The sequence below is a fragment of the Protopterus annectens genome, chromosome 6.part0 (genome assembly GCF_019279795.1).
Source record: "Protopterus annectens isolate FY-2018-M chromosome 6.part0, PAN1.0, whole genome shotgun sequence".
Classification (NCBI taxonomy): domain Eukaryota; kingdom Metazoa; phylum Chordata; order Ceratodontiformes; family Protopteridae; genus Protopterus; species Protopterus annectens.
The window spans coordinates 1,132,878,046-1,132,904,244 of NC_056737.1; the positions used below are offsets into that span (position 1 = coordinate 1,132,878,046).

A 26,199-nucleotide genomic window follows, 5' to 3' on the forward strand; every position below is an offset into this window, starting at 1 on the left:
TAAGCAATCTAAAACAGGACCTAGCTGACCTACTTGCCATTCTGTTTAACCATAGCCTGAGAACTGGCTTTGTACCAGCAGAATGGAGAACATCAGCAGTAATCCCTTTGCGTAAAGGGGGTTCATCAACTGACCCTGGGAAATATAGACCCATAAATCTAACCAGCCTCATCTGCAAGGCCATGGAAAGGATCATCGTGGACCTTAACAACAAGGACATAGGCAACATACAAACTGTAGACCCAACCCAGTTTGGCTTCATTAAGGGTAGATTGTGATTACTGAACCTGGTAGACTTCTTTGAGTAAGTCACCAAAGCTCTGGATGAAGGTAAGACAGTGCATACCTCCTATCTGGACTTAGTCAGAGATTTTGACACAATTCCCCACTCTGGTATCACTGAAAAACTCTCCCAGCCAGGTGTAAAACCTTACATCACTAGATGGGTAGCTAATTTTCTCACCAACAGAACACATACTGTCAAAGTTGTTGACTCCACCTCTACCAAAAGACCCATCACCACAGGTGTACCGCAAGGATCTGTACCAGGCCCTTTACTATTTGGAATCCAAGTCCAGGCTAAAGTAAACGGCCTTTGGGCTTACTAAGTTTGTTGATCCTAAACTAGGTGCAGTCACTGAGTCCCACAACAGTTAACATATTACAGGAGGGGGCTAACACAAACAAATGACTGGTGCCAAAGTGACGGTCTAAAACTAAACACAAAAAAGTATATTATTATTCCATTTGGCAAAGTGGAATTCCCCACTAATTACAATATTGACAGCATCCCTCTAAGTTCAAACCCAGTCTTGCGAGATCTGGGAACACAGGTCAACAGCAATCTAAACTTTGACCACCAGGGTTCCATGGTGGTAAGGAAAGCCACCTACATTGCACATCTTATAAGTAAAGGCATCACATCCAGGTCTAAGGATATTATAACCCAACTTTTTTCAACTCTAATCAGACTAATAGAGTACAATGCTCCCTTCGGCATGTATCTCACCAAACGCCTGCAGCAATTGGAGAAACCATAGCGGTTTCTCACTAAGAAGATACAAGTCATGCAAACCATGTGTGGATAAACTGAGAGCCCAGTCACTGTATTCTGTATCATATATGTTACCAAGAGGCAACTTGCACCTGGCCTACAGGGCAGTCTCTGACCCCGACCTGATGGAAATGCTGCACAACCGCAAATTAAATGGCACTAGAGCCACTTACTTTAAGGATCTCATCCTTACCAGTGACATTAACAGAATGCTGGAGAGACAGGTATGTCTCCCAGAGATTGCCTGTGCTCTGGAATAAACTTCCCGTTCATGTGAAGCAGGGCTCCTCAATGACCCTATTCAAATGCAACCTGGAGAAATGGATGGGTGACTGCAAATTCACCACAGGGGTGGCACCCATGTCCCTCACGGACAAAGGTAATGGGTGTTGATCTGTAAAGTATGTCCTTCTAACCAAGGACAATTGGGACAACCCAGGATTAGCATGGCTATGCTTATAAAGGCTCTAGGGCCACTAGCCTATGAACCTAATATTAGAAAAGATGCCATCATACCAGCAGAAAGAGTTGTATCTGAAAAAATTGTGTCAACAGTGAAAAATATTAAAAATTGGAGATAGTGTTTGTGGAAAATGATCCCTCACTGTACACCAGGATGAGAAGCAATTTTATTCCAACAATTAGGGAATGTCAAGAGGCAGATGTGAGATTCAAGCTGCTGTATCCAGCTTTCTTCACAATACTGGATGATCAAATACATTTTTTGACGCAAAACTGACTAAGGAGGCAATAAAAAGGTTATAAAACAAAAAGTGAGCCAGCAAGTAGAAGGAGACTCTCTTCCTCATTGTTTTGACAAAAAAGATCATGGCGAGACTGCCAGTGAAACCTTTTCCAATGTTCCAAAGGAAAATGTTTGAGAGACATAAAAAAAAGCATAGGAGTTGACTATATGAATCAGAAGTGCTTGGACTTGAACCATGGAGTCTGGTATTGAGAAATGGAGATGAACAGGATAAAAATATGCAACACTGAAAAATTGGTGTATAAATGGAGCACTTTAAAACATCAGTGACATATGTGAAATATGGCTTTGCAAGAAAAAGTGGACTTTTGCTAGCTTTGTTAAATTTGTGGGAGAATTGTAAAGCGTATATTGCACTTTGTCATTAATGTTTAGAAGGACACTAAAGGAAAACAAAAATAACTAAGTAGATTTTTTGTTCTTATTAGTATTTGTATACAACATTTATTGATATAAATAGCATGTTATGTAGCAAAGCAGTTTTGTATAGTGTATATCGTGTATTTTGAATCTTGAACAGTCTTTTCAGTGACTGTTACATGTTTTAAAGGGATACACTAGACAATCTCAACTTACTGAAATGTCGAAATTCAGTACGTCGAGACCGAATAGTGGAAAGTGCAGTTAACCGAAACTGCACTATGCCGAATCCGCAGCTATCATGGTGTCGTGTTCGTGACGTGTGGTCCGGTTTGTGGATTTATCTGGGGTTTCAGGTAAGTGTTGTGTTTTGAGGATAATGGGTAGGGATTTTAGTGTGTGTGTGTGTTTGTGTGTTTAGTGCGACCTCGGAGTTAGAGTATATAAGTAGGGGATGTGTGGGGGGTGCAGGGAGGCTTGCCCCCCTGCTTATAGGTAGGTTAAGTGTGTTTGTTATGTTTGTTTATTTAGGTAGGTGTGTGTGTGTGTGTGTGTGTGTGTGTGTTTGTGTGTGTGTGCGCGCGTGTGTGTGTGTGTGTGTGTGTGTGTGTGTGTGTGATTATGTCCTCATTTGTGTGTGTGTGTGAATGGTCGCGATTGTAGTATTCGTGATTGTGGGTTTTCGTGTATGTGGTTTTTCGACTCTTCAGTCTCAAAATACTGAAATTCGACATTTCAGTATTTCGAGATTGTATAGTGAATTGAATGTTGTTAGTGCATATGCTCCACAAGTTGGGTGTGCAATGGATGAGAAAGAAAAATTGTGGAGTGAATTGGATGAAGTGGTGATTACTCTACCCAAGGGTGAGAGAGTGGTGATTGGAGCAGATTTCAATGGGCATGTTGGTGAAGGGAACAGAGGGGATGAGGAAGTGATGGGTAGGTATGTTGTTAAACAAAGGAATGCAGAAGGTCAGATGGTAATGAATTTTGCAAAAAGGATGGACATGGCTGTGGTGAATACGTATTTTAACAAGAGGGAGGAGCGTAGGGTGACATACAAGAGTGGAGGAAGATGCACACAGGTGGATTATTTCTTATGTAGGAGGGCCAGTTTGAAGGAGATTGGAGACTGTAAAGTGGTGACCGGGGAAAGTGTAGTTAGGCAGCATAGGATGGTGGTTTGTAGGATGACGTTGGTGATCAAGAAGAGGAGGAGGAGTGTGAGGGAAGCACCAAGGATCAAATGGTGGAAATTGAAAAAGGGTAATTGTGAGGTGGAGTTCAGGGATGAGTTAAGACAGGCACTGTGTGGCAGTGAAGAGTTACCAAATAGCTGGGTAACTACAGCAGAGCTAGTAAGGGAGATGGCTAGAAAGGTGCTTGGTATCACATCTGGACAGAGGAAGGACGACAAGGAGACATGGTGGTGGAATGAGGAAGTACAGGAAAGTATAGAGAGAAAGAGGTTGGCAAAGAAGAAGTGGGATTGTCAGAGAGATGAAGAAAGTAGACAGGAGTATAAGGAGATGAGATGCATGGCAAAGAGAGAGGTGGCGAAGGCTAAGGATAAGGCATATGAAGAGTTGTATGAAAGGTTGGACACTAAGGAGGGAGAAAAGGACCTGTACCGATTGGCTAGACAGAGGGACCAAGTTAGGAAAGATGTGCAGCAGGTAAAGGTGATAAAGGATAATGAGGGAAACATACTCACAAGCGAGGAGAGTGTGTTGAGGAGATGGAAAGAGTACTTTGAGGGGTTGATGAATGAAGAGAATGAGAGGGAGAGAAGGTTGGATGATGTAGGGATAGTGAATCATGAAGTACAATGGGTTAGCAAGAAGGAAGTAAGGATAGCTATGAAGAGGATGAAGAATGGAAAGGCTGTTGACCCAGATGACATATCTGTGGAAGCATGGAGGTGTTTAGGTGAAATGGCAGTGGAGTTTTTGACCAGATTGTTTAATGAAATCTTGGAAAGTGAGAGGATGCCTGAGGAATGGAGAAAAAGTGTTTTGGTACAAATTTTTATGAGTAAGGGTGATGTGCAGAGCTGTAGTAACTACAGAGGGATTAAATTGATCAGTCACAGCATGAAGTTATGGGAAAGAGTAGTGGAAACTAGGTTTAGAAGGGACGTGATGATTAGTGATCAACAGTATGGTTTCATGCCGGGAAAGAGCACTACAGATGCGATGTTTGCTCTGAGAGTGTTGATGGAGAAGTACAGAGAATGTCAGAAGGAGTTGCATATTGTTTTTGTAGTAAAAGCATATGACAGGGTGCCTAGAGAGGAGTTGTGGTATTTTATGAGGAAGTCAGGAGTGTCAGAGAAGTATGTAAGAGTGGTACAGGATATGTACGAGGGTAGTGTGACAGGGGTGAGGTCTGCTGTGGGAATGACGGATGCGTTTAAGGTGGAGGTGGGGTTACATCAAGGATCAGCTCTTAGCCCTTTCTTATTTGCAATGGTGATGGACAGGTTGACAGACGAGATCAGACAGGAGTCCCCGTGGACTATGATGTTTGCAGATGACGTGATCTGTAGTGAGAGTAGAGAACAGGTGGAGGAGATCCTGGAGAGATGGAGATATGCTCTAGAGAGAAGAGGAATGAAGGTCAGCAGGACTAAGACAGAATATATGTGTGTGAATGAGAGGGAGGATAGAGGAATGGTGAGGATGCAAGGAGTAGAGGTGGTGAAGGTGGATGAGTTTAAATACTTGGGGTCAGTAGTTCAGAGTAATGTTGAGTGTGGAAGAGAGGTGAAGAGAGTACAGGCAGGATGGAGTGGGTGGAGAAGAGTGTCAGGAGTGATTTGTGACAGACGAGTACCTGTAAGAGTGAAAGGGAAGGTCTTCAAGAGGGTAGTGAGACCAGCTATGTTATATGGGTTGGAGACAGTGGCATTGACAAAAAGGCAAGATTGAGCTGGATGTGGCAGAGTTAAAGATGTTAAGATTTGCACTGGGTGTGACGAGGGTGGACAGGTTTAGGAATAAGTATATTATGTATATCAGTAGCAGGAACACAAAATTTACATAGTATTCCCCAATATACAATAACTGGGCTAGAATAGATAAAAATTGTATTTCACAAGTAAATGGGCATTTGATTGGAAAGCTTTGATACCCCTCCAGTATTCCTTTCAGATCATGCATCAATAAAAACTAAGAAAAATTGCAGGGTAGTGAAGCAAAAATTAGATATTGGAGCTTTCCTACCTAACTGTTGAAAAAGAAGAATGGGTAGTGGAAATTATTTGAGAGTTATTAGAAAAAAAAAATTGAAGTAACTTCAGAAGTGATGGCTAATAAGTGGGATAAAATGGAAAAGTGTCGAAAGAAAAGAGAAAGAGATTTTTTTGTAGTTGAAACAATTAATCAGCTACCATTTGTTGATGAATTTAATAACTACTTAGAGTTCCTAGAACTTAAGTGGCAAGTGCTTCTTTGAGCTGATGAGGCTCCAGGATTAAATGAGATGATTTCAGTTGAGTTTACTTAAACATAAATTTATTTGATAGAAGTTTTTAATGATTCACAGTTGATTAGTTTTATAAAAGTTGTATTTGAGGTGGTTTGCATTTTCTTTCAGTGCATTTATTATATTTAGTGTATTGCTTTAATGTTTGAGTTTCTATTTAATTACTAAGCTCTGATCTGCTGTTCTTACAATGATGTAATTAACTTGTGCTATTTAAACTTGATATATTGTAATGTTTGATGTTAAGTTGTCAATCTCGCCTTCATTCTTGCTGGATGGGTTTGGAGCCGATCCTCAGCTCCAACTCGGCACTTGCTAAGCTCGAGAATCACTTTTACCAGCTCGAGGCAGCCTTATATCCCATGATGCAAGGTGGTGATTACCCAGATCTCGTTTGCCGCTTCGCTCATGAGGTCACCTTTTTGCCAGCTCCTGGTAAGTGAATTTTCATTACTCTTTTTGAAGAGATTTAGCTATCCTAGTTTTTAAATTTTTTCCCTTTCATAGTTAGTTAGTTAGTTCCCCGATTCACTTAGACCCTATTCCCATTAGTTTTCTCGATCCCTTATCTTTTTTTTTTCTGTTAGTCAGGCCTTAGGCCTTACCCTCCCAACAATTTCCTGTCAGGATTTTTGTTAGGTGTGTCTGTGTTTTTGTTTTAGTTAGTGTATTTAAGGACTGAGTGTGTTTGTTTGTGTCCAAACTCAAGTCATGTCCAAAGACACTAGGGTCTCAGGTTTTAAGAAGTGTGACTCGTGCTGTCAGAAGATGTCTCTGACAGACGGTCACACTTCTTGTATTTATTGCCTGGGACCCCTATACCTGCAGGACTCCTGTGCTATTTGTCATTCTTTCAGCCAGAGAGTCCTGCAGGAATGTAGAAACAAACTGATCCTAAGGGGTCTTCTCAAGCCTGAGAGCTCCCCGGCTAAGGTTGGCTCCGGGAAGCCCTCTAAGCCATCCAAGACCCAGACTTCGGTGTCCAATTTGTGGCCTTGGTTCCGACTCCACCAGAGTCGACTTCGGATCCGTCCGGAGCCGATCCTTCCTTCTTGGAAAGTTTAGTACCGGCGCCGATCGGCACCGATACCCTGGCTGCAGCACCTATGTCGGCTCCGGCTGGAGCTGATACCCTAGCTTCGAAGCATGTGTCGGCTCCGGCTGGAGCCGACACATCTCTATCCCAGCTTGGAGCCGACAAGCTGTCGGCTCCAACTGGAACCGAAGGTTCGTCGGCTCCGATGGCTCCGTCGAGGAAGAGATCTAGATCTCCTTCGCTGGAGTCTATCCACTCGGCTCCGGCCTCCCCCTTACTTTCGGAGCGGAGCCATCAGAGCCGATCCTCAAGGTCTTCCAGACTCTCAGACCATGACTTGGAGAGAGTGGTGAGTAGACTACTGAAATCACAGGCACTGGCCCAGATGCTCCATAGCCCGTCTCAGCAGATGACCGCTATTCCCCACCCTGTTGAAATTCCTCCTTCGACTCTCCTACAGAGCTCGGAGCCGGAGATTATTGGTACCGTGACTGTTGCTGCTTCGGAACCGATACCACCCCTTTCGGCTCCGTCGTCTTCAACTCCTATCTCCACCTTGAGACCGTCCTTGGAGGGATCCGGTCGTCGGGCTTCCCTGGTCGGTTCTGAGGGGGCGAGTGGCATCAGACCCTTGTCCGACCCCGTTCTCCCTCTCAGAGCTTCGGCCTTGGTGAGCTCGGCGCCGACATCTGCTTCGGAGCCTTCCTTTTCGGTGGGGCCAGGGATCCCTGTTTCTTCGGAGCGGGGGCTCTCTGTCCTCCCTGGGAGGGGGAGCCTTCGAGGTGATGAGGAGTGTGCTAGCCCCCGAGCTTAGTAAGTAGTCGGTTCCTTTAGCTCCTCCCTCTACGGTTCCTGTAGATGTCTCTTCCCACTCTCTTGCTCCCGGACCCAGAGATCCATCGCCCCAGGTTTCCCCATTGGGAAGAACTTCCTCTTCCGAGGTTTCTCCTGATCCTTCAGGAGAGCCCCCGCGTAAGAGGACCTGCAAGAGGAAGCACTTAGACTCCCCTGAGTCTACGACATCAGATACTGACTTAAATGAGTCGGAGGGGTCCCCCAAGGTCCCCCTCTGAGGATGTCTCCTTTTCAGACATCCTTGAACTCCTGAAACAGAGGGGAAACTGGCCTCCATTAATCCCTCCGAGGATGAGTCGGTATACCTGGAGGCTTTTGGATCTCGACCCTCCACCTCCTGGGTGTCTCTGCCTTTCGACCCCCTCATGGACGTGTTAGCTCGAAAGGCGTGGGCATCTCCTGATTCTGTGGAACCAGTCCCCAGGAGGCCTTCTAAATTTATCACGGCCCCCACTGAGAAACAGTTTCTCACAAAAGGTATTCCGGTTGATGCCATGGTGGTGGCAGCCGCCACCAAAAAGGAACTTGCAGATCCTTCCGTACCAGTCCATCCTCCTAACAAGGAGTCTAGGACCATGGACAGGTATGGTAAGCGGATGTTTTCCTCAGCGACCTTTGCTATGCGTTCGCTGAATTGTTTATGTCACTTCACCCGACTTCAAAGAGATATCCTCAAAGAATTGGGTGAGGTAGTACAGGATCCATCAGCTGCTGGGGCTCAAGAGAAGATTGCATCGCAGCTGGGAGTCCTGAATTCCATAACCAACTCCTCCATGCGGCTCATTTCTTATGCAGCCGATGGGGCGACTAGAGCCGCAGGCATAGGAGTGGCTCTCAGGCGCCAGTCCTGGATGCGGCTTTGCAATTTTGCAGACCCCTTCAAGGCGTCCTTCACAAATTCTCCCTTTGACGGGACAACTTTGTTTGGACCTCAGGTGAAGGACACTTTGACCAGGTGCGAGCAAGACGGCAAGATTCTTTCTGCCGTGGGAGTCCGTATCTCCACCCCTTCTAGACCTTATCCCAAAGGTCAGAAGGGAGGGAAAATGTGGTTCCAAAAATCTCAGGGAGTCACGCCTGACGCACATGGTCAGTTTACCCCCAGAGGCAGAGGGGGTAATAACAATAGACGCCGCCCTAGGGGCAGAGGAGGTCCGCAGAACCAGGGCAGCAGAGAGCCTCTCTCTGACAAGCCCTTCCAGCATCCCTGGGGTGTTGCCCGACTGCCCACCCTTGGAGGCAGTCGGGGGGGGGTTGTCGCTATACCCAGAAGCCTGGCTTTCCCTCTCTCAAGACAAATGGGTACAGTCGATCATATCCGAGGGTTACAAGATTCCTTTCGAGGAAAGCCCCTTCCCTCAAAAAGGTTCCCTTCCAGACGTTCCACCCGGTCTAAGGGAAATTGCAAAGCTAGAGGTTTCAAAGCTTCTAGAAAAAAGGGCCATCCAGCCAGATGTTCTTCATCTCACATTGCTGCAGTCCTAACACTTGGGTAGTCCGCTGTCCCTCGGTCGGCCCGAATATCAGAGTATAAGGCTGACGTCGGTCAAGGCGCATTTGACTGACATCAGAACGTCAGGGTACAAATGCGCATGACCGACGCCATATCCTCAGTCTTTTTTGCCGCATGGTCCGATGCAGAAGCAGTGTTGCAAGTGCCGTTCTGAAATTTTCGAATTCGGAGTTTCAGACCGAAGTCAGAGTTGGTTAAGTACCCGTTGGGGAATATTTTGTTTTTCTTGCCTCAGTGGTTTACCGGATGTCAGAAAAGTGAATAACTGTATTTCTTGTGGGAAACAGATACCGCATAGAGATTACCATAATTTGTGTATACCTTGTTTGGGACCTGAGCACGACGTTGTTGGGTGTCGCTTTTGTGCTAGGTTCAATAAACGCACTATAAAGCGTAGGTTGGATTGTGCCAGGTTGGTCTTTGGGAAGCGGTGCAATTACAATATGCCGTCGGATGCTCCGACGCCGGCTTCCTCAAAGAAGCGCAAGGACAAGGCAGTTAAACCTAGGTTAGAGGAGTCGTCCGAACCGGACACCGGTTCTTTAGAGGCGTCAGTGGAACCGGTGGTTCCGACGGAGGCCTCTATGGAGTCCCAGGGAGAAACGGTGTTTTTACAGGATGTGGCCTCCCAGGAGGCAGGTCAGGCCCTGTGTTGGGGGATTATGAGCAGGCTTCGGATGTGTCTGAGTCTTCGGCTGAAGACTTGCAGGAGTATTCTCATTATTCTGATTCTGATGTGGATGATTCTACTCCTTCTGCTTCTCCTCCTGAGGATTTTTCTTTTTCAGAGACCCTCCACTCCATGAGAGAGCATTTTAAATGGGAAGGTCAGGATTTCTCTGATTCCAGGAAAAGGCTTAGGGAATTTTTGTTTTTGCCCCAGCATAGGCCTTTAGCTATACCTCCTGTTCTGAATGTAGTGGAAGATGTGTTTGCAGAGGCTTCACTTAATCCTGATTCTTTGCCTCCTGCTCCTGTTAAACCAGACAGGTATTACAGGGTGCCTGAAGCTCATAAGTATCTTTTTAAGAGTCCTAGGGCAGACCCAGAAACTGTTAGCCAGGGGCCTAAGGGTGTAAAGGCTTCTGTTGTCAAGAATCCGGTTCCTGCAGATAAAGAGGCCAGGGCCTTGGATAGATGGGGAAAGAAAGTTTATACTTCTTCCACTTTAGCCATGAGAGCTTTGAATTGCCAGTTTCACATGTTGAAATATCAAAATTATCTCCTTTCACAGTTGAAATCTAAGGTTGATGCTCTGGAAGGTATTGATTGTAAAGAGTTACAAGATTTAGTACATGTTTCTGAACAGGTGGGTAAGCATTCTTTGCAATGTGGTTTTGATGCTGTACAGGCCTCGTCTAGGGTGGCTGCCACTGGGTCAGTTCTTCGCAGGCATGCCTGGCTGAGGGATCAAAATTTATCTGACCATGTTAAAACTAGAATTTTGGATGCCCCTTTGCAATCTGATGTCTTGTTTGGTTCTCCTGTTGAGGCAGTTTTAAAGAAAATGGAAGACAAGGTTAAGTCTATGCAGACTGTTAAAGATTTTTTGCAGGTTCAGCCTCCAAAGTTTAGTAGAAACTGGCCTACTAAAGGGTGGACTTATCCTTCTTATGATTCCCAGTCTAGGGGTAGATCTAGACGTGGCAGGGGCAGAGGTCAGGGCTCTTTCAGGCCTAGGACAGGGAGTTCTCCTGCACAGTCTTCGGGGGAGGGCAGGGGTCAGTCCTTTCGTAAACAGACCCAATGACCTACCTTTTCAGCTGCCAGAACCTTCTCGCCTGGCAGCACCTTTGGGAGGAAGGTTGGCACTTTTCAAAGAAAATTGGAGTTTGATTACCCAGGACAGATGGGTACTGGATATCATACATCACGGTTACAGGTTTTATTTCCATACCTTGCCTCCTTTCAAAGGCATGCCAGACATTCCTCCTCAACAAAGAATAGAGGCTCACAAGCAAATTTCTCTGTTGCTCCAAATAGGGCCATACAGCCGGTTCCTCTGCCAGAAAGGGGCCTGGGATTTTATTCTCGCCTGTTCCTTATGCCAAAAGGGGAACACGTGGAGACCAATTTTGGATTTATCTATCCTCAACACTTATCTGGACATTCCCAAGTTCAAAATGTTGACGTTACAACAGCTTTTACCTCTACTGGGCAAGGATCACTGGATGGTAACTTTGGACCTCAAGGAGGCTTACCTTCATGTTCCTATCAGGCTAAGTTGCAGGAAGTATCTGCGACTGGGACTTCTCACTATCAGTTCTCTGCATTGCCCTTTGGCTTATCTACTGTCCCCAGAGTATTTCCGAAAGTTCTGGCTCCAGTGATCGCTTTCTTCAGGCTAAAAGGAATACAAATCTATCCTTATTTGGACGATTGCCTGATACTGGCTCAAGGAAGGACGAGCTTCTTCGTCATTTGGAATATGTGATAGCAGTGCTAAGATGCCTGGGGTATTCTGTGAACGAAATAAAGTCCAGTCTAGTACCCTCTCAAGACATGTGCTTTCTGGGAGTAAGACTGAATACAGCATCCCAGATGGCCTTTCTAACCCCGGACAAACAAAACAATCTTTCCCTTTACTTCCATCATCTATCTCTTCAGTCCGGGCTGACTGCAAGGACAGTCCTTCAAGCCTTAGGTTTCATGGCATCTTGTATTCTGGTGCTTCCCAATGCCAAACTGCATATGAGGAAGTTGCAATGGTATCTCAAAATGTATGGACACAGCACTGCCAGCATCTGGACACTGTCATTCAAATAATACCTTGCATTCAAAAGGAATTCTTGTGGTGGGCTCAGGAATGTCACCTAAACAAGGGACTCTCTGTGACCCGGCCAGAGGCGAGTCAAATTTTGACAACAGATGCCTCAGACAAAGCTTGGGGAGCTCATCTAAATGGAAAGTGGATACAAGACAAGTGGCCTGTCAGACTACAGCATCTACATATCAACTTGAAGGAGATGTTAGCAGTCCAGTTTGCATTAATAGCTTTCAAGGATTTACTTCTTCCGGGGCAGGTGTTGATTCTAACAGACAACACAACTGTCATGTGGTACATCAACAAGCAAGGGGGAACACATTCTTATCCTCTATGCAGGCAAGCAATGATTTTGTGGGAGACTGCTCTCAGTTTACAGCTCAGTCTTCAGGCAAGATTTCTGCCGGGAGCACAGAACTCCTTAGCAGATGTGTTAAGCAGACAAATCATGGATCCCCACGAGTGGAAACTGGATCTTCATGTATTTCAGAAATTGACAGTGTCCTGGGGAACTCCAGACATAGATCTGTTCGCTTCTCCACTAAACCACCAGCTGCCAAAGTTTTGCACAAAGCGGTTTCATCCCACAGCTTGGAAAGTGGATGCTCTTTCTTTCAGTTGGAAAAATCTTCATGTATATGCCTTTCCACCTCTGCCTCTCCTCCCAAAGGTACTTCTGAAGGTCAGACAGGACAAGCCAAGGATGATTTTGATAGCTCCAGATTGGCCTCGACAGCACTGGTACCCATTACTGAGAAGTCTGGTACGGAAGCCTCCATGGCCTTTGCCTTTGATTCCTCATCTGTTGTCCCAGGAGGACAGTCATTTGCTCAATGTCAAGCTTCACTCTCTTCACCTAACAGCATGGCATATTCTGTTTTAAACCATAAAGGGTCTCAACTTCCACAACAAGTTTTGAATGTGTTTTTGGAAGCTAGAAGGCCTAGTACAAGGAAAGTGTCACGAGACAAATGGAAGAGATTTTTATTTTGGAGTGCAGCTAAGGATTTGGATGTTTCTGAGCCTGATTTAAGTGTGGCTCTTCAATATCTTACTGAGTTATTGGACAAAGGTTTGTCCTTCTCTTCTATTAAGATTCATGCTGCAGCAATTTCAGCTCACTACGATTGTGACCCACCATTGTTTTCTCATCCTTTGTTCAAGCAATTTCTTAGAGGGGCAAAGAATATAAGACCCCACGAGAGCTCCTACTCCTGCTTGGGATCTCAATTTTGTGTTGGAGAAACTCACTCTACAACCTTTTGAGCCTGCAGCTACTGCTGAGTTGAAATATTTGTCATGGAAGACTGCTTTTTTGTTGGCCATTACCTCTGCAAGAAGGGTTTCTGAATTGCAGGCCCTTATGGCAGTTGAGCCTTTCTTAATTTTCCATAAGGATAGGGTATCTTTACGTACTAATCCTTCCTTTATGCCTAAAGTGGTTTCTAGTGTGGCTTTAAACCAAACTATTCATTTGCCTACTTTTTATGCAAATCCCCAGACTAAAGGGGAAAAGATTTTGCACACTTTAGATGTACACAGGCAGTTGCGATATTATTTGGACAGAACTAAAGGGTTCAGACAATCCCAGCAGTTATTGGTTTCTTTTGCTTTGTGCTCTCAGGGCAAGCCCGTGTCAAAACAAACTATTTCTAAGTGGATTGGATTTTGCATTGCTTTCTGTTATTCACATCATGGCAAAGGGATTCCAGCTGGGATTAGGCCTCATTCCACTAGGGCTACTGCCACTTCAACAGCTTTTTTGAGGGGGGTGGCTACTAAGGATATTTTGGAGGCAGCCACTTGGAGTTCAGTGCATACCTTCTCTAGGCATTACCACCTTCCTCTGTACTCTAAATCCAGGGCTGGGTTTGCCACTGCTGTGTTGCAGGGCATTTTGGCAGCCCCTGCTTCATTATAGTTTAGCCATCCTCCCTTACCTCTGCTTTGGGATTCTACCCAAGTGTTAGGACTGCAGCAATGTGAGATGAAGAACATAGTACAGTTTTGTACCTACCATAAATGTAGATGTTCAAGATCCACATTGCTGCAGTCCAATTCCCTCCTTCCCTCTGTAGTTGAGGTGGTTGTGTGGGCTGGGTTATCCCTCTTAGGTATAGTGTATATATTGTATATATTGTACATATTTTTGGTGTTAGGCTGGTTGGTTGTTTAGTTGTTGTCTATGGGTGTTGACCTTTCCTTTTAGGGTCTTCTGACATCTGGGGCAAGAAAAGACTGAGGATATGGCGTCGGTCATGCGCATTTGTACCCTGACGTTCTGATGTCAGTCAAATGCGCCTTGACCGACGTCAGCCTTATACTCTGATATTCGGGCCGACCGAGGGACAGCGGACTACCCAAGTGTTAGGACTGCAGCAATGTGGATCTTCGAACATCTACATTTATGGTAGGTACAAAACTGTACTTTTCAACAGATCATTTAGAGTCCGGAATCTACTCAAGGTTCTTTTTGGTTCCCAAAAAGACGGGAGACTGGAGACCAATATTAGACCTCAGCAGGCTGAACAAGTCTGTCAAAAAGACAAGATTTCGGATGGTCACACTTCAATCGATTTTGCCCTTTCTGGGCAAAAACAACTGGATGTGCTCCATAGACCTTCAAGATGCGTACTATCACATAAAAATCCACAGACGCTCCAGAAGGTTTCTCCGCTTTCGGCTGGGGGCCAGTCATTTTCAATTCAGAGCCCTGCCCTTTGGTCTCACTACAGCCCCCAGAGTGTTCACCAAGTGCATGGCAGCGGTCACGGCTCACCTGAGACATCAAGGATTCCAGGTGTTTCCGTATCTAGACGACTGACTCCTCTCACCCACCACCAGGCATCAACTTCTCCAAGCCAGAGATTATACTCTACGTCTCTGCGGTCAGTTAGGAATTTCAGTCAACTTTGAAAAGTCTTGCTTATCGCCTTGCCAATCTATTACCTTTATAGGTGCAGATCTAAACACTACTCAGATGTCAGCAAACCTAACAAGTCAAAGAATCCTAGATATCCAAAACCATGTTCGGATCATCCTATCCAGCAAAAAGGTACAAGCCAGGTTGGTCCTGAAAGTGTTGGGCCTCATGGCAGCCTCCATCACACTTCTTCCTCTGGCCCGTTTTTACATGCGTCTCCTACAATGGATGTTGTTTACCCAATGGTCCTTCCAGCAGCTTCCCATGCGTCACAAGATCCTGGAGACACAGACCTGCAAGAGCCATCTATCCTGGTGGACTCCTTCTCCCCTAGTCCATCAGGGCAGACCATTTGTCCCCCCGGCCCCGGTAGTCACAGTCACTTCGGATGCCTCCCTGATCGGGTGGGGGGGGGGGCATTATCAGGGTAGGATGGTTCATGGCACGTGGCAACCGTTCGAATACCACCTGCACATAAATGTCCTAGAGATGAGAGCAGTGCTTTTAACGTTGCAAGCCCTCAACAACTTTCTTCCCTTAGGAACCATTGCAGTTCACACGGACAACATGTCCGTGGTGTTGGTACATCAACAAGCAGGGCGGGACCAAGTCCTATCCCTTGTGTCGAGAAGCTCTCAGACTTTGGCAATGGGCGATCTCCTCTCATCGGTTTCTGGTAGCAACACATATCCCCGGGAAAACCAACATAATAACGGACAGATTGAGCAGAGCTATACTCATGCCTCACGAGTGGTCTCTCAAACAATCCATAGTGGAGGAGATTTTTCAGAAGTGGGGCCGCCCATGCTGCGACCTTTTTGCTACACCCCAAAACAGCAAATGCCCAGACTTCTTCTCTCTCTTTCCACTTCCGGGCCATCCCCCCAGAGATGCTCTTACCCAGGATTGGCCCCGGGGACTTCTTTATGCCTTTCCCCCCTTTCCGTTAATACCGCAAGTACTCCAGAAAGCTACCATCTTGAGAGCCAAAATGATTCTCATTGCCCCTTACTGGCCTCGACAAATTTGGTTCCCGTTCCTTCATCGCCATCTCGTGGTGCAGCCTTGGCATCTGGACCCAGTTCCAGATCTTCTGACCCACCAGTCGGGTCAACTGCACCGATCCATTCATTCCCTCAACCTCACCGCTTGGTTGCTCCACTTCCTTCCTTAGCCAGGCTTCCTATGATCTCTAACCCCGTTAGAGATATCATAGTAGCTTCTCTAAAGTCCTCTACCAGGAGGATTTACTCTAGCAAATGGAAACGTTTCTCCTTTTGGGCAAAGTCTAAGAACATAGACCCTTTTACTGCCCCTATTCAGTCAGTCTTGGACTTTCTAGCTGAAATTTTTCACTCCGGTTCTTCTTCTTTCACAGTTAAAGTTCAGTTGGCAGCAATCTCTAATTTCCATGTCGGATTTGCAAACCAAAATATTATGTCTCACAAACTTTGTAAAGCCTTTCTCAAAGGGGTGTTCCTACTTAAACCCCCTGTTAGAGATCCTCCACCACAGTGGGACCTAAATTTAGTGCTGGCATCCTTGATATTTCCCCCTTTCGAACCGGTTGCTACATGCTCATTAAAATTTCTTTCTTGGAAGACACTCTTTCTAGTTGCTATTACTTCGGCTAGGAGAGTGTAGGAACTACATGCTCTCTGTGTTCGTCCCCCTTACTTGGTCTTCCACAAGGATAGAGTATCCTTAAGAACCAATCCATCCTTTTTGCCCAAGGTTGCTTCAAAAACAAATTTAAATCAATCCATTGACCTTCCTGTATTTTTTCCCAGTCATTCTAACAGGGCAGAACAAAGATTTAATTGCCTAGATGTTCATCGCCAACTCAGATATTACTTGGACAAAACAAAGCAATTTAGGAAATCTGATCAACTTTTCCTTTCTTATGCTGAAAATAGGAAAGGTCTTCCTGTTTCTAAAGTAACCTTATCCAGATGGCTATCTTCCACCATTTCTGACATTTATCAGCTTTGGGGCAAACAGCTTATCTCAAAACCTAAAGCACATTCTACTAGAGGTCTAGCCACATCTACAGCTTTTCAGGCTAGACTACCCTTGGACACTATTTGTGCAGCAGCCACTTGGGCCACTCCTCATACCTTCGTTTCTCATTACAAATTGGATTTGGCCTTCAGGAACAGGGCAAGTTTTGGTTCCACAGTTTTCAAGAGTCTGTTCCATTGAGCCACCCAGGATAGAGGTGCTAGGGACGCGGTCCCATCCAGCAAGAATGAAGGCGAGATTGACAACTTAACATGCCTCGAGCTGGTAAAAGTGATTCTCGAGCTTAGCAAGTGCCGAGACGGAGCCGAGGATCGGCTCCAAACCCATCCAGCAAGAAAGAAGGCGAGAGAAGACAACTAACATGGAACGTTATGGTAGGTACATAACTTCTAATTATTTCTGATGAAGTGCCATAAGTAAAGGAATGAAAACACTTAAACTACTGGTGGTTTGAGTGGTGTTTGTTTAACCTGGTATCCATTTTCACAACGTATCCTAAGGGATTTTGGTTTTATTAAGTTTTATTTTTCCCATGTGTTGTTTTAAGTTTGTCTGTTGGCTGCCAAAAAAGCAGTTACTAGAAGATGGAGATCAAAGTCTAAACCAACTGAATTTGAAGTACTGGATATTATAAAAAGAGAAAAGAACTGGAAGAGAGATCTTTACAAAGGGAAAGGAGCAAAGTACATGAAAATAAATGGAAATTTTGGGAACATTAATACAGAATAATCAGGAGGAGGTGAGGTACAAAGGAAGGAAAGAATGGAACAAATTATGTAATGTTGCATTGATATTTATAAAAAAGTGAAGCTGTGATGTATAATGTATGTAAAGGAAAAATGAAAATGTTAATGTGGTTTGATAATTTAATAAAGGTGTTTAATCAAACAACTCAGAGCATAAATGAAGTCTACCGAAGCTAAATTTGAGGTAAAATTGTCCTCCCAGGCCAAGGACAACCACACAGCATTCTTTAGCTATGTCTCAACCTCAACGGCAGTACACAGTTGTGTGCAGAGCTCAGTGTAAATGGAGCCACTTCTACTGAGCCAGAAGATGTAGCAAACCTACTGGGCGATAAATTCAGCTCCCAACTTTACCCCTGTCTTTCCCCTCAACCTTTCCTCAGGCAGTACCATCAAATATAACTCCCCCTGCTGTCACTAGGGAACAGGTCCTTAATGCTGTCTTTCTCTCTCTCTAAGGCCAAGAACAGTGCATCAGTGGGCCTAGACAATATCCCAGAATGCCGTCTAAATAGCATGAAACATGACCTGTCAGTCTCTCTGGAATTGCTATTTAACTGTAGCCCCACAAACAGGCTTCATGTCTCTTGAATGGAGAACAGCAGCAGTTAACCCTCTGCACAAAGGTGGGCCTTCTACAGACCCTGGAAACTACAGACCCATAAGTCTCACTAGTCTTGTATGGAAAGCCATTGAAAGAATTATCATAGAAATGATCATTAGTGATATAATAAACCTCCAGACACTGGACCCAGCACAGTTTGATTTTGTCAAAAGCAGGTCATGCCTACTCGACCTGGAGGACTACTTTGAAAGATTCACCAAAGCCATGGATGAGGGTAGTATGGTTCACACTGCTTACCTTGACCTAGCCAAGGCATTTGACACAGTACCTCACTTGGGCATTGTTGACAAACTCAAGAGGTTAGAAACAAACTCATATGTCACCTGGTGGATAGCCACCTGGCTCACAGGACCTGGAAATTAGAATTGGGGAGTCCACCTCTACAAAGAAGCCAGTCACAAGTGGAGTCCCTCAAGGAACGATTCTTGTACCGCTCCCTCTTGGCATTTACTTCTTTGAAGTCAAGGCCAATGTCAGTGGTCTTTGGCTGACTACATTTGCAGATGATTGCAAATTAGGAGTTGTCATTGAATATAACACTGACACAAATGTTCTCCAGGAGGAGCTAACACAGACAAATAACTGGTGTCAGAGCTATGGACTAAAACTAAATGCCAAGAAATGTAGAAGAAAGTTTAGCACCAATACACATCCGAAACATTCAATTTATGTTGAAGCTGCTGTATCAGGAACAAAATCCACCAACAATCTTTAAAATGGAACAAACGGTTTATTGGAAATAAAGATGATGAGCGCTTTCGCGTGGTGCCATCCACGCTTCTTCAGATAAATCATTTGAGTTTGTGTGAAGATTTTATAGGACCGCTCCAAGGCGGGAAAGTCTGCTCATTATCTAATTAATTAATTGATTAACATTCAATCTGACTAAAAAATCTAAAAAACATTCAGATACTTCAAACAGTAAACGTTTTGACCATTAGAGTGCGCTTATTGACTTAAAGCGCAAGCCAAAGCTGCTAATACATTCCTTCAGATATATAGGCTGCACTTTGTGTGTTTTTATATAAATTTTTTAGCGCACATGATGTAACAATAAAACTAAAACAACAATACAAAAATATGTACATATAAATACATCAACTTAAATTATAAACTTATAATCATGTATTTAGTTAAAAACTCATGTAAAACTACTGTTCAAAAACGTATCTAATCTGTGTATATAAACTATATAAACATAAATTAATATAACTTTGTTCAATTTTAATTATATTCAATATAAAGGATATAAATATGAAAAATATAAAAAATCTAAAAAATCATTAAGTCCTGAACAAGACTTGAAACCTGTCACTAATGACTAATGACAATGCTGTGCTTACATAGCCATATTTGAGATATCAATGAATATTTTGTATAGCACGTTTAAAAAGAAATGTGAAACGTTGACTTCAAATAAGAATATTACATTGACTCAATTCATTGTAAACGCAACATTTACATATATGTTTATGTAGCACAGGGTTTAAGAACCTTTAAAATTAAAAAACACATAAGTACTGTGTCCATCAAAAAACTGACTTATTACTTCCTGGATATTAATAAAGGTTTGATAGACACGTGACTATTGAGACCTGGTTCAATGTGTGCGCCCAAACTCAAGAGGTTAGAAACAAACTCATATGTCACCTGGTGGATAGCCACCTGGCTCACAGGACCTGGAAATTAGAATTGGGGAGTCCACCTCTACAAAGAAGCCAGTCACAAGTGGAGTCCCTCAAGGAACGATTCTTGTACCGCTCCCTCTTGGCATTTACTTCTTTGAAGTCAAGGCCAATGTCAGTGGTCTTTGGCTGACTACATTTGCAGATGATTGCAAATTAGGAGTTGTCATTGAATATAACACTGACACAAATGTTCTCCAGGAGGAGCTAACACAGACAAATAACTGGTGTCAGAGCTATGGACTAAAACTAAATGCCAAGAAATGCATAATAGTGTCCTTCGGGAGGTCATCCACTCGTCGTATCTATCACACTGACAACACACGCCTTAGAGTTGGAGGCCCATTAGTCAGGGACTTACAGACACACACAGACAGTAATCTAGCGTTTGATCATCACATGCCTGCAGTAGTGAGAAAATCATTTGCGCAACTTTTAAACAATGGTATGGTATCTAGGTCCAAGGAAGTCATTATTCCACTGTACTCAGCAGTCATCAGATCTATCATTGAGCACAGTGTGCCCTTTGGTATGTACCTAACCAGGCATTTCCGACAATTGGAGCACCCACAGAGGTTCTACACTAAAAGAATACAGGATGTAAGTATAATGTCCTATGCAGACTGCCTCAAGGCTTTATCCCTGTATTCTGTCTCCTACAGGCTGTTGAGGGGAGCTGTATGCCTGCCATACAGGGCATTGTCAGACCCCACTCTGATGGACCTTCTGCATATCCACAAAACAAACAGCACCAGAATTACCCATTCTGAAGACCTGAACTTTGCCTGAGATATAAATAGGACCTGCTAGACAGACTGGGTATGTATCCCAGCAACTTCCCTGTCTCTGGAACAGGATCCTCATCCATGTGAAGCAGAGTTCCTCCCTAACCCAATTCAAGGGTAACTTGGACAGTTGGATAAGAAATAGGAAATTCATCCATGGTTTGGCACCTATATCTCTAATGGACATATGGGACCTGTAAATGGTTCAATCTCTGGGCCCCTGCTTGTAAATGTTTCATCTCTCAAGCCCCTGATTACACTTATCAAGGGTACCAGAATTTGTCAGAGATTTGGGATGCATGGCTAAGCTTAAAATGTCCCTTGTGGTCATTAGCCTAGTAAATACCTACGAATCTCTGAAGCTATCTTATTATACCAAGTTCAGCAAATATAGTACGTCGTAACACTGCTTCTGACATGTCAGATCAGGGACTGACATTGACCTAGCTACAGCAGTTATAAGACTCTTGTATTCATAGAGTGCTTTTGTGCCCATGAGTTGCAGCTGTTTTATTGAATGCACTCCTTATATTTCTGATTTTAGTAAAAAAAAAAATGCCACAATTAAATATTAGTTTGCATTACACAAATGCAGACTAGTCTTTCAAGGTCATATTTTTGGGCATTTATTTTGATTATGATGGCAGGATCTGTCATTTTCATCTATATGTAGCCCCTGTACCCAGAAACTATAGTCATGCTGTTGAGTGTGACACCTCAGATGGTGGGAAAATCAAAATAATGGCCACATTATGTATTTCAAGTTGGTTTCACACAAAGGTAGTGGCCACAGCAAAATATTCCATCATACTTCGCACAAATGCACTCTAATCCTGCAAAGCCAGATTAATCACTATTTAAATTGAGGAAAAGACAAAATGATTAGTTACTTTTGGCAGACTGCCACCATCAGCAGCTGTAGCCACTTTGATTGCATGCACTTCATATGTCTGATTGTAATAAAAATGGCCATATTAACTTACTTCAGCTGTTTCACCCAGACAGTAGCCATAGTATAGTATTCCAGCTTGCTTCACACAAATAGTTGAAGCCCAACAAAGCCAGAAAAGAAAGTTAAAGTGAAGAAAATTTCATCAGGGTTGGTCATTTTCATTCACAACCCCCCTCTACTTTTCCCAACAGTTATAACCGCTCTGTTGACTGTACACCCCTCAGATATCAGACTTTAATAAATGGACCCAGAAATTTGCTCCATCTCTATTTCACTCACTAAGTGGATGACCACAGGGAAATATTCCATTGTACTTCACACAAATGAACATGAATCCTGCAAAGCTGCATTCAGTACTCTTGCTTATCCATTTGTCTGGCAGGATGAAGAAGAAAATATTTACTTATTGCAGCCCTGACTATAGCATTCCTGCAGATAATTCTCGTTGAGGTTTTCACTGCATGTGTTCCTCCCTATTCTTTATTTTAATGTTTACAGGGTGCTGCTTCTTGACATTTTCCATATGATCTAGGCAAGCAGTTAGAGTGCCAGAAAGGCTCTTTTGACTTTTTTTTCCTAATCATGGGTATAGCAAAGCAGGAAGGAAGATGTCACAGACATGGTAGTCTTGAACAGGATCACTGGTAGATTTTTTTCTTCTGCCTTAACATATATATACATGTATGTATGTATATATATATATATATATATATATATATATATATGTATATATATATATATATATATATATATATATATATATATATATATATGTATATATGTATGGTTCCCCTTCACAAAGTCGAACGGCCACAATCTCGAAATGCATATGGTCGAGACCATATGCTCGAAATTGTAGAAGCTCGACTGTGTGAATGGGGAATGGCATACAGCGCAGAACGGGAGATTTCCCTTTCTGCACTGTAGTGCGATCTTGGAGTTGGAATAAATAAGTAGCCGGGGGTGTGGGGGTACATGGGGGGCTTGCCCCCCCCTGCAGAAACACTTTATTGTGTTATGTTCTTTTTTTGTAGTTCCCTTTAATGAAGTCGAGCTTCAGAAATTCGAGCATATGGTGTCGGCCATATGCATTTTGAGTTTCTGAATGTTTGACTTTGTGAAGGGGAACCATATATATATATATATATATATATATATATATATATATATACACACACACATACACACACACACACACACACACACACATACACACACAAATTTTCTTCCCGCTTCCTGTTGACCATCAACCCACTTCCCTGGTGATTCATTTGGGCCATTAATTCCCATTTCAACTGTTAGGGGCAAGGGTCAGTTTGACTGTGGAAAAAGAATTATACTGTGAGCTGAAAGCATTTTATGTCGTAACTCCCCTTGTGTTGGTATCAGGCTCCCTTTGAACTTAGCCAGAGAGGCATGCATCCTCATCTGCATGATGATGTCCCTTCTTGCATTCACCGCCATCAAATAGCATGCAATGGGGCATTACAAGTCAATTCTCTACCTTGCACATCAGCTCCATAGTGGCCTCCCCTCCTGGCCCGATGCGCACTCTGCTTTGAACTCTGGTACCATTGACAACACAGCATCTCTACATCTCCCTGGCACTCAGACTCCATCCTTTCTCCCTCCCCTGCCCTTCTATTGCTAGAGCTGATAATGAAACCCAGGTCATCTGGGTTCTAGGCAAGGACTCCTTCCTTCTGCACCACTGAGCTGACCAGTGTTAAACCATTAATTGTCCAGTCTCTGTACTGTCTTTCACTAGCAGAAATACTACACAAGGCAATGGCAGTATAGATTAAGTGTTTAGAAACATACACTGTGCTTAATCATCAGTATGGCTTTAGGAAAAGTTACAGCACTACATCTCTTTGTTATCTTTTACCAGTACTGTCATTACATCTGTGAATGAGAGTACGCTTACAGTGGTTGTGTTTTTTGGCCTTGTCAAGGCTTTGGATTCTGTCAGTAATGCAAGTAACGCATGACTAATAGATGAACTGCCATTGAGTGGTCTTGACCATTTTCCAGTTGTATGGTTAATGCGTTTACTGTTGTTGCCTCCTAGAACACTATTTGACTGTTGTTTCCTTGCTGGGGTATCTTCTATATAGATTTTGCATGTCTTCTTTGCAGCCTTGTGGTTTTCATTGGTTGTTTTGTTGAATTCCTTCCACCTGTCAAAGATGTGCTGGATGAGTTTGAAAATGTTGAGGGGAGGATGGCAATGTGAAGCAATATTCACAGCCTAATCATTGTTAAAATACCAAATTATTGATAATTAGTGATAATCCAGGACAAGATATTTTCTGCCAAGTTTTTGGGAAAAAAATATGATGTATATGAATAAAAGAAGTGTTTAAGGATTTGTGTGCATTGGGTTAAAACAGGACCAGATTAGTTTCAGTTTTTGGGAACATAGGGGTTTGGGATGAGACATGGTATATAGTTTACACTGATGGAGTTGATAATAGCACCACATTGTACTGTTACACTTGGCCTATGAAACACTTCTAGCCTTGGAAACTTGACAAGTAAATATCAATATATGTAATAAAATATACTGGAAAAGTACTTTAGTAGATGATTTCTACCTTTTGATTGTTTTGCACCTCCCATCAAAATGTTGAATATTTTATTGAAAACAGATGGTCAGAATTATCATTTTTCTTCATCAAAGTAATAAATATAAAGACCTATTTGCATGGTAAGGGGGTGGGGGGTTGTGGCCATGACTATGACCTGGAAGACCAGAGTTTGAGTAACAGCTCTATGATTGTAAGAGCTGAACAGGGGAGCATGGGAGTGAGCAGCAGACACAGGCTTACCAGTTGTGGGAAGAGGCAGTAGTGGTTTTATTCAGCTGATCACCAGCAAGCAGGCAGATGTTTGTGAGACACCAAAATTGCCAGGACCTGGGATTGCAGCACTGACACTCCAGGACTGGTGATAGTACCTCTCGTATGGATTGTAGCAGACGCACACACCCACACGCAAGCAGAAGATATAGAAGGCCTTGTGGTGATGGTTGTGCTCATGTTACAGTGTTATGACTTAGCTAGAAACACCTTCATTGCCAGGATACCTACAAGGGTGCAAACAACCTCCACTTCTGCCTGGATAATGGCCTCCACCAGCTAGTTTTTGCTGTCAAGCTAAGAATTCCCCAGAAACGGGGAATGAATGCAGTTAAGACCCATAGATAGAGGCTTGGATAGCCAGCAGACATGGAGGCAAAAATAAGAGAGAAAAATAATAAAAATAGAGTGAAAAATGAATGCATGTCTCTTATTTTCAAGACACTGTAGGTTAGAAATGTATAGTTAATGTGGTTTTATAAACAAAATAAATTGTTTATAGGAGGTGTACCCAAGTTTAAGATAATGTTTTTGTTTTATGTTACGTGCAGTACTGCCAGATCTGTCGAAAGGGAGATAATGAAGAATTACTTCTGCTTTGTGATGGTTGTGACAAGGGGTGCCACACTTACTGCCATAGACCCAAGATCACCACTATACCAGATGGTGATTGGTTTTGTCCGTCTTGCATTGCAAAGGTAATCATGACATCATTAATGCAAATATCTGTATATATTGCTGCCATTAAGTTGTTCCATTTTCAGATTTTTTTCCCCCTTTATGTCTGGTATAGAAAGATCTGAGTACTTGTCATAATATTAATTTCTGTGTTGTCTGTTTTTTCTTTCTTTCTTGCATATGAGATCCTTTTGATGAGGGAGTCATAAAAACTTACAAGTTGAAAGCCTGTGTAACCTGCCACAAATTCTCTATCTGCTGTACGTGGTTCTGAAACTTCTTACCACCTGTTTTTGAAATTCTATTAAGTGGTTTTGTATCTTATGTAAGTTGCTTACGTTTTATTTAACATTTGTTAACCAGGTTTAGTGGGCTTGTCCAGTATCCCTTTTGCAGAGTGACTTTAGTCTAAAGCATTGTAAGTAAAGCCATCTTCAGAATTTAGAGTATAATTTTTAGTTTGTAACACAGTGGTCATTAAGTATAGAAAATTGCTTATCTACAGAACTGTGTTAAGTGATTACAACATGATGTTTGTCGTTTAAAAATACTTGCAGTATTAAAGAGTACATTGGAAGAGTATTTGCTTGGAAAAAGTGTTGCAGTATATGGCTGATACTGAAAATGGTATTAATTGATTACAGCACAGTACGTTTATTATATTAACAGAGTTCCAGGCTAAAGTAAACTTGTCTAAATTGTAATGCATTTTACTTTCTCTTCTCTGATGTTCATCTTATTCATCTGCAGTCATTGTGTTTGTTGTCGTGGCTTAGGACTGTGTGACTTTTACCCTTTGGAATATAAAAGAACAAGGAATGTCTTTTTTCCCCAAAAATATTTTATTAGATTTTAACTCGAGTCCATTAGATATGAAATTTACAATATATATAACAAGCAGTTAAAAAAAACAGAGTCCACAACAAAAGTTTATATTAAACAAAGGAATGCCTTTTGAAATGTGTTGAGTCTGTATTAGACTTGTTGAATTTTCTTGCGAGTCTGACAGAAGAGTTGAAAGACCAGGAAATGTCATTTGAGATATGATTGCTGCATTCTCTGATAGACTTAATGACTCATGTATCACT

General features: G+C 43.1%; 1 protein-coding gene across 1 annotated transcript in view; it reads left to right on the forward strand.

Annotated features, from left to right (window-relative positions):
- Positions 1 to 26,199, forward strand: part of BAZ2B (bromodomain adjacent to zinc finger domain 2B) — a 3,835,724-nt gene that overhangs the window by 3,481,961 nt on the left and 327,564 nt on the right. The window contains exon 36 of the mRNA XM_044074749.1: positions 24,985 to 25,131. Coding sequence (XP_043930684.1) covers positions 24,985 to 25,131 — 147 coding nt within the window. The remainder of the gene's footprint in view (positions 1 to 24,984; positions 25,132 to 26,199) is intronic.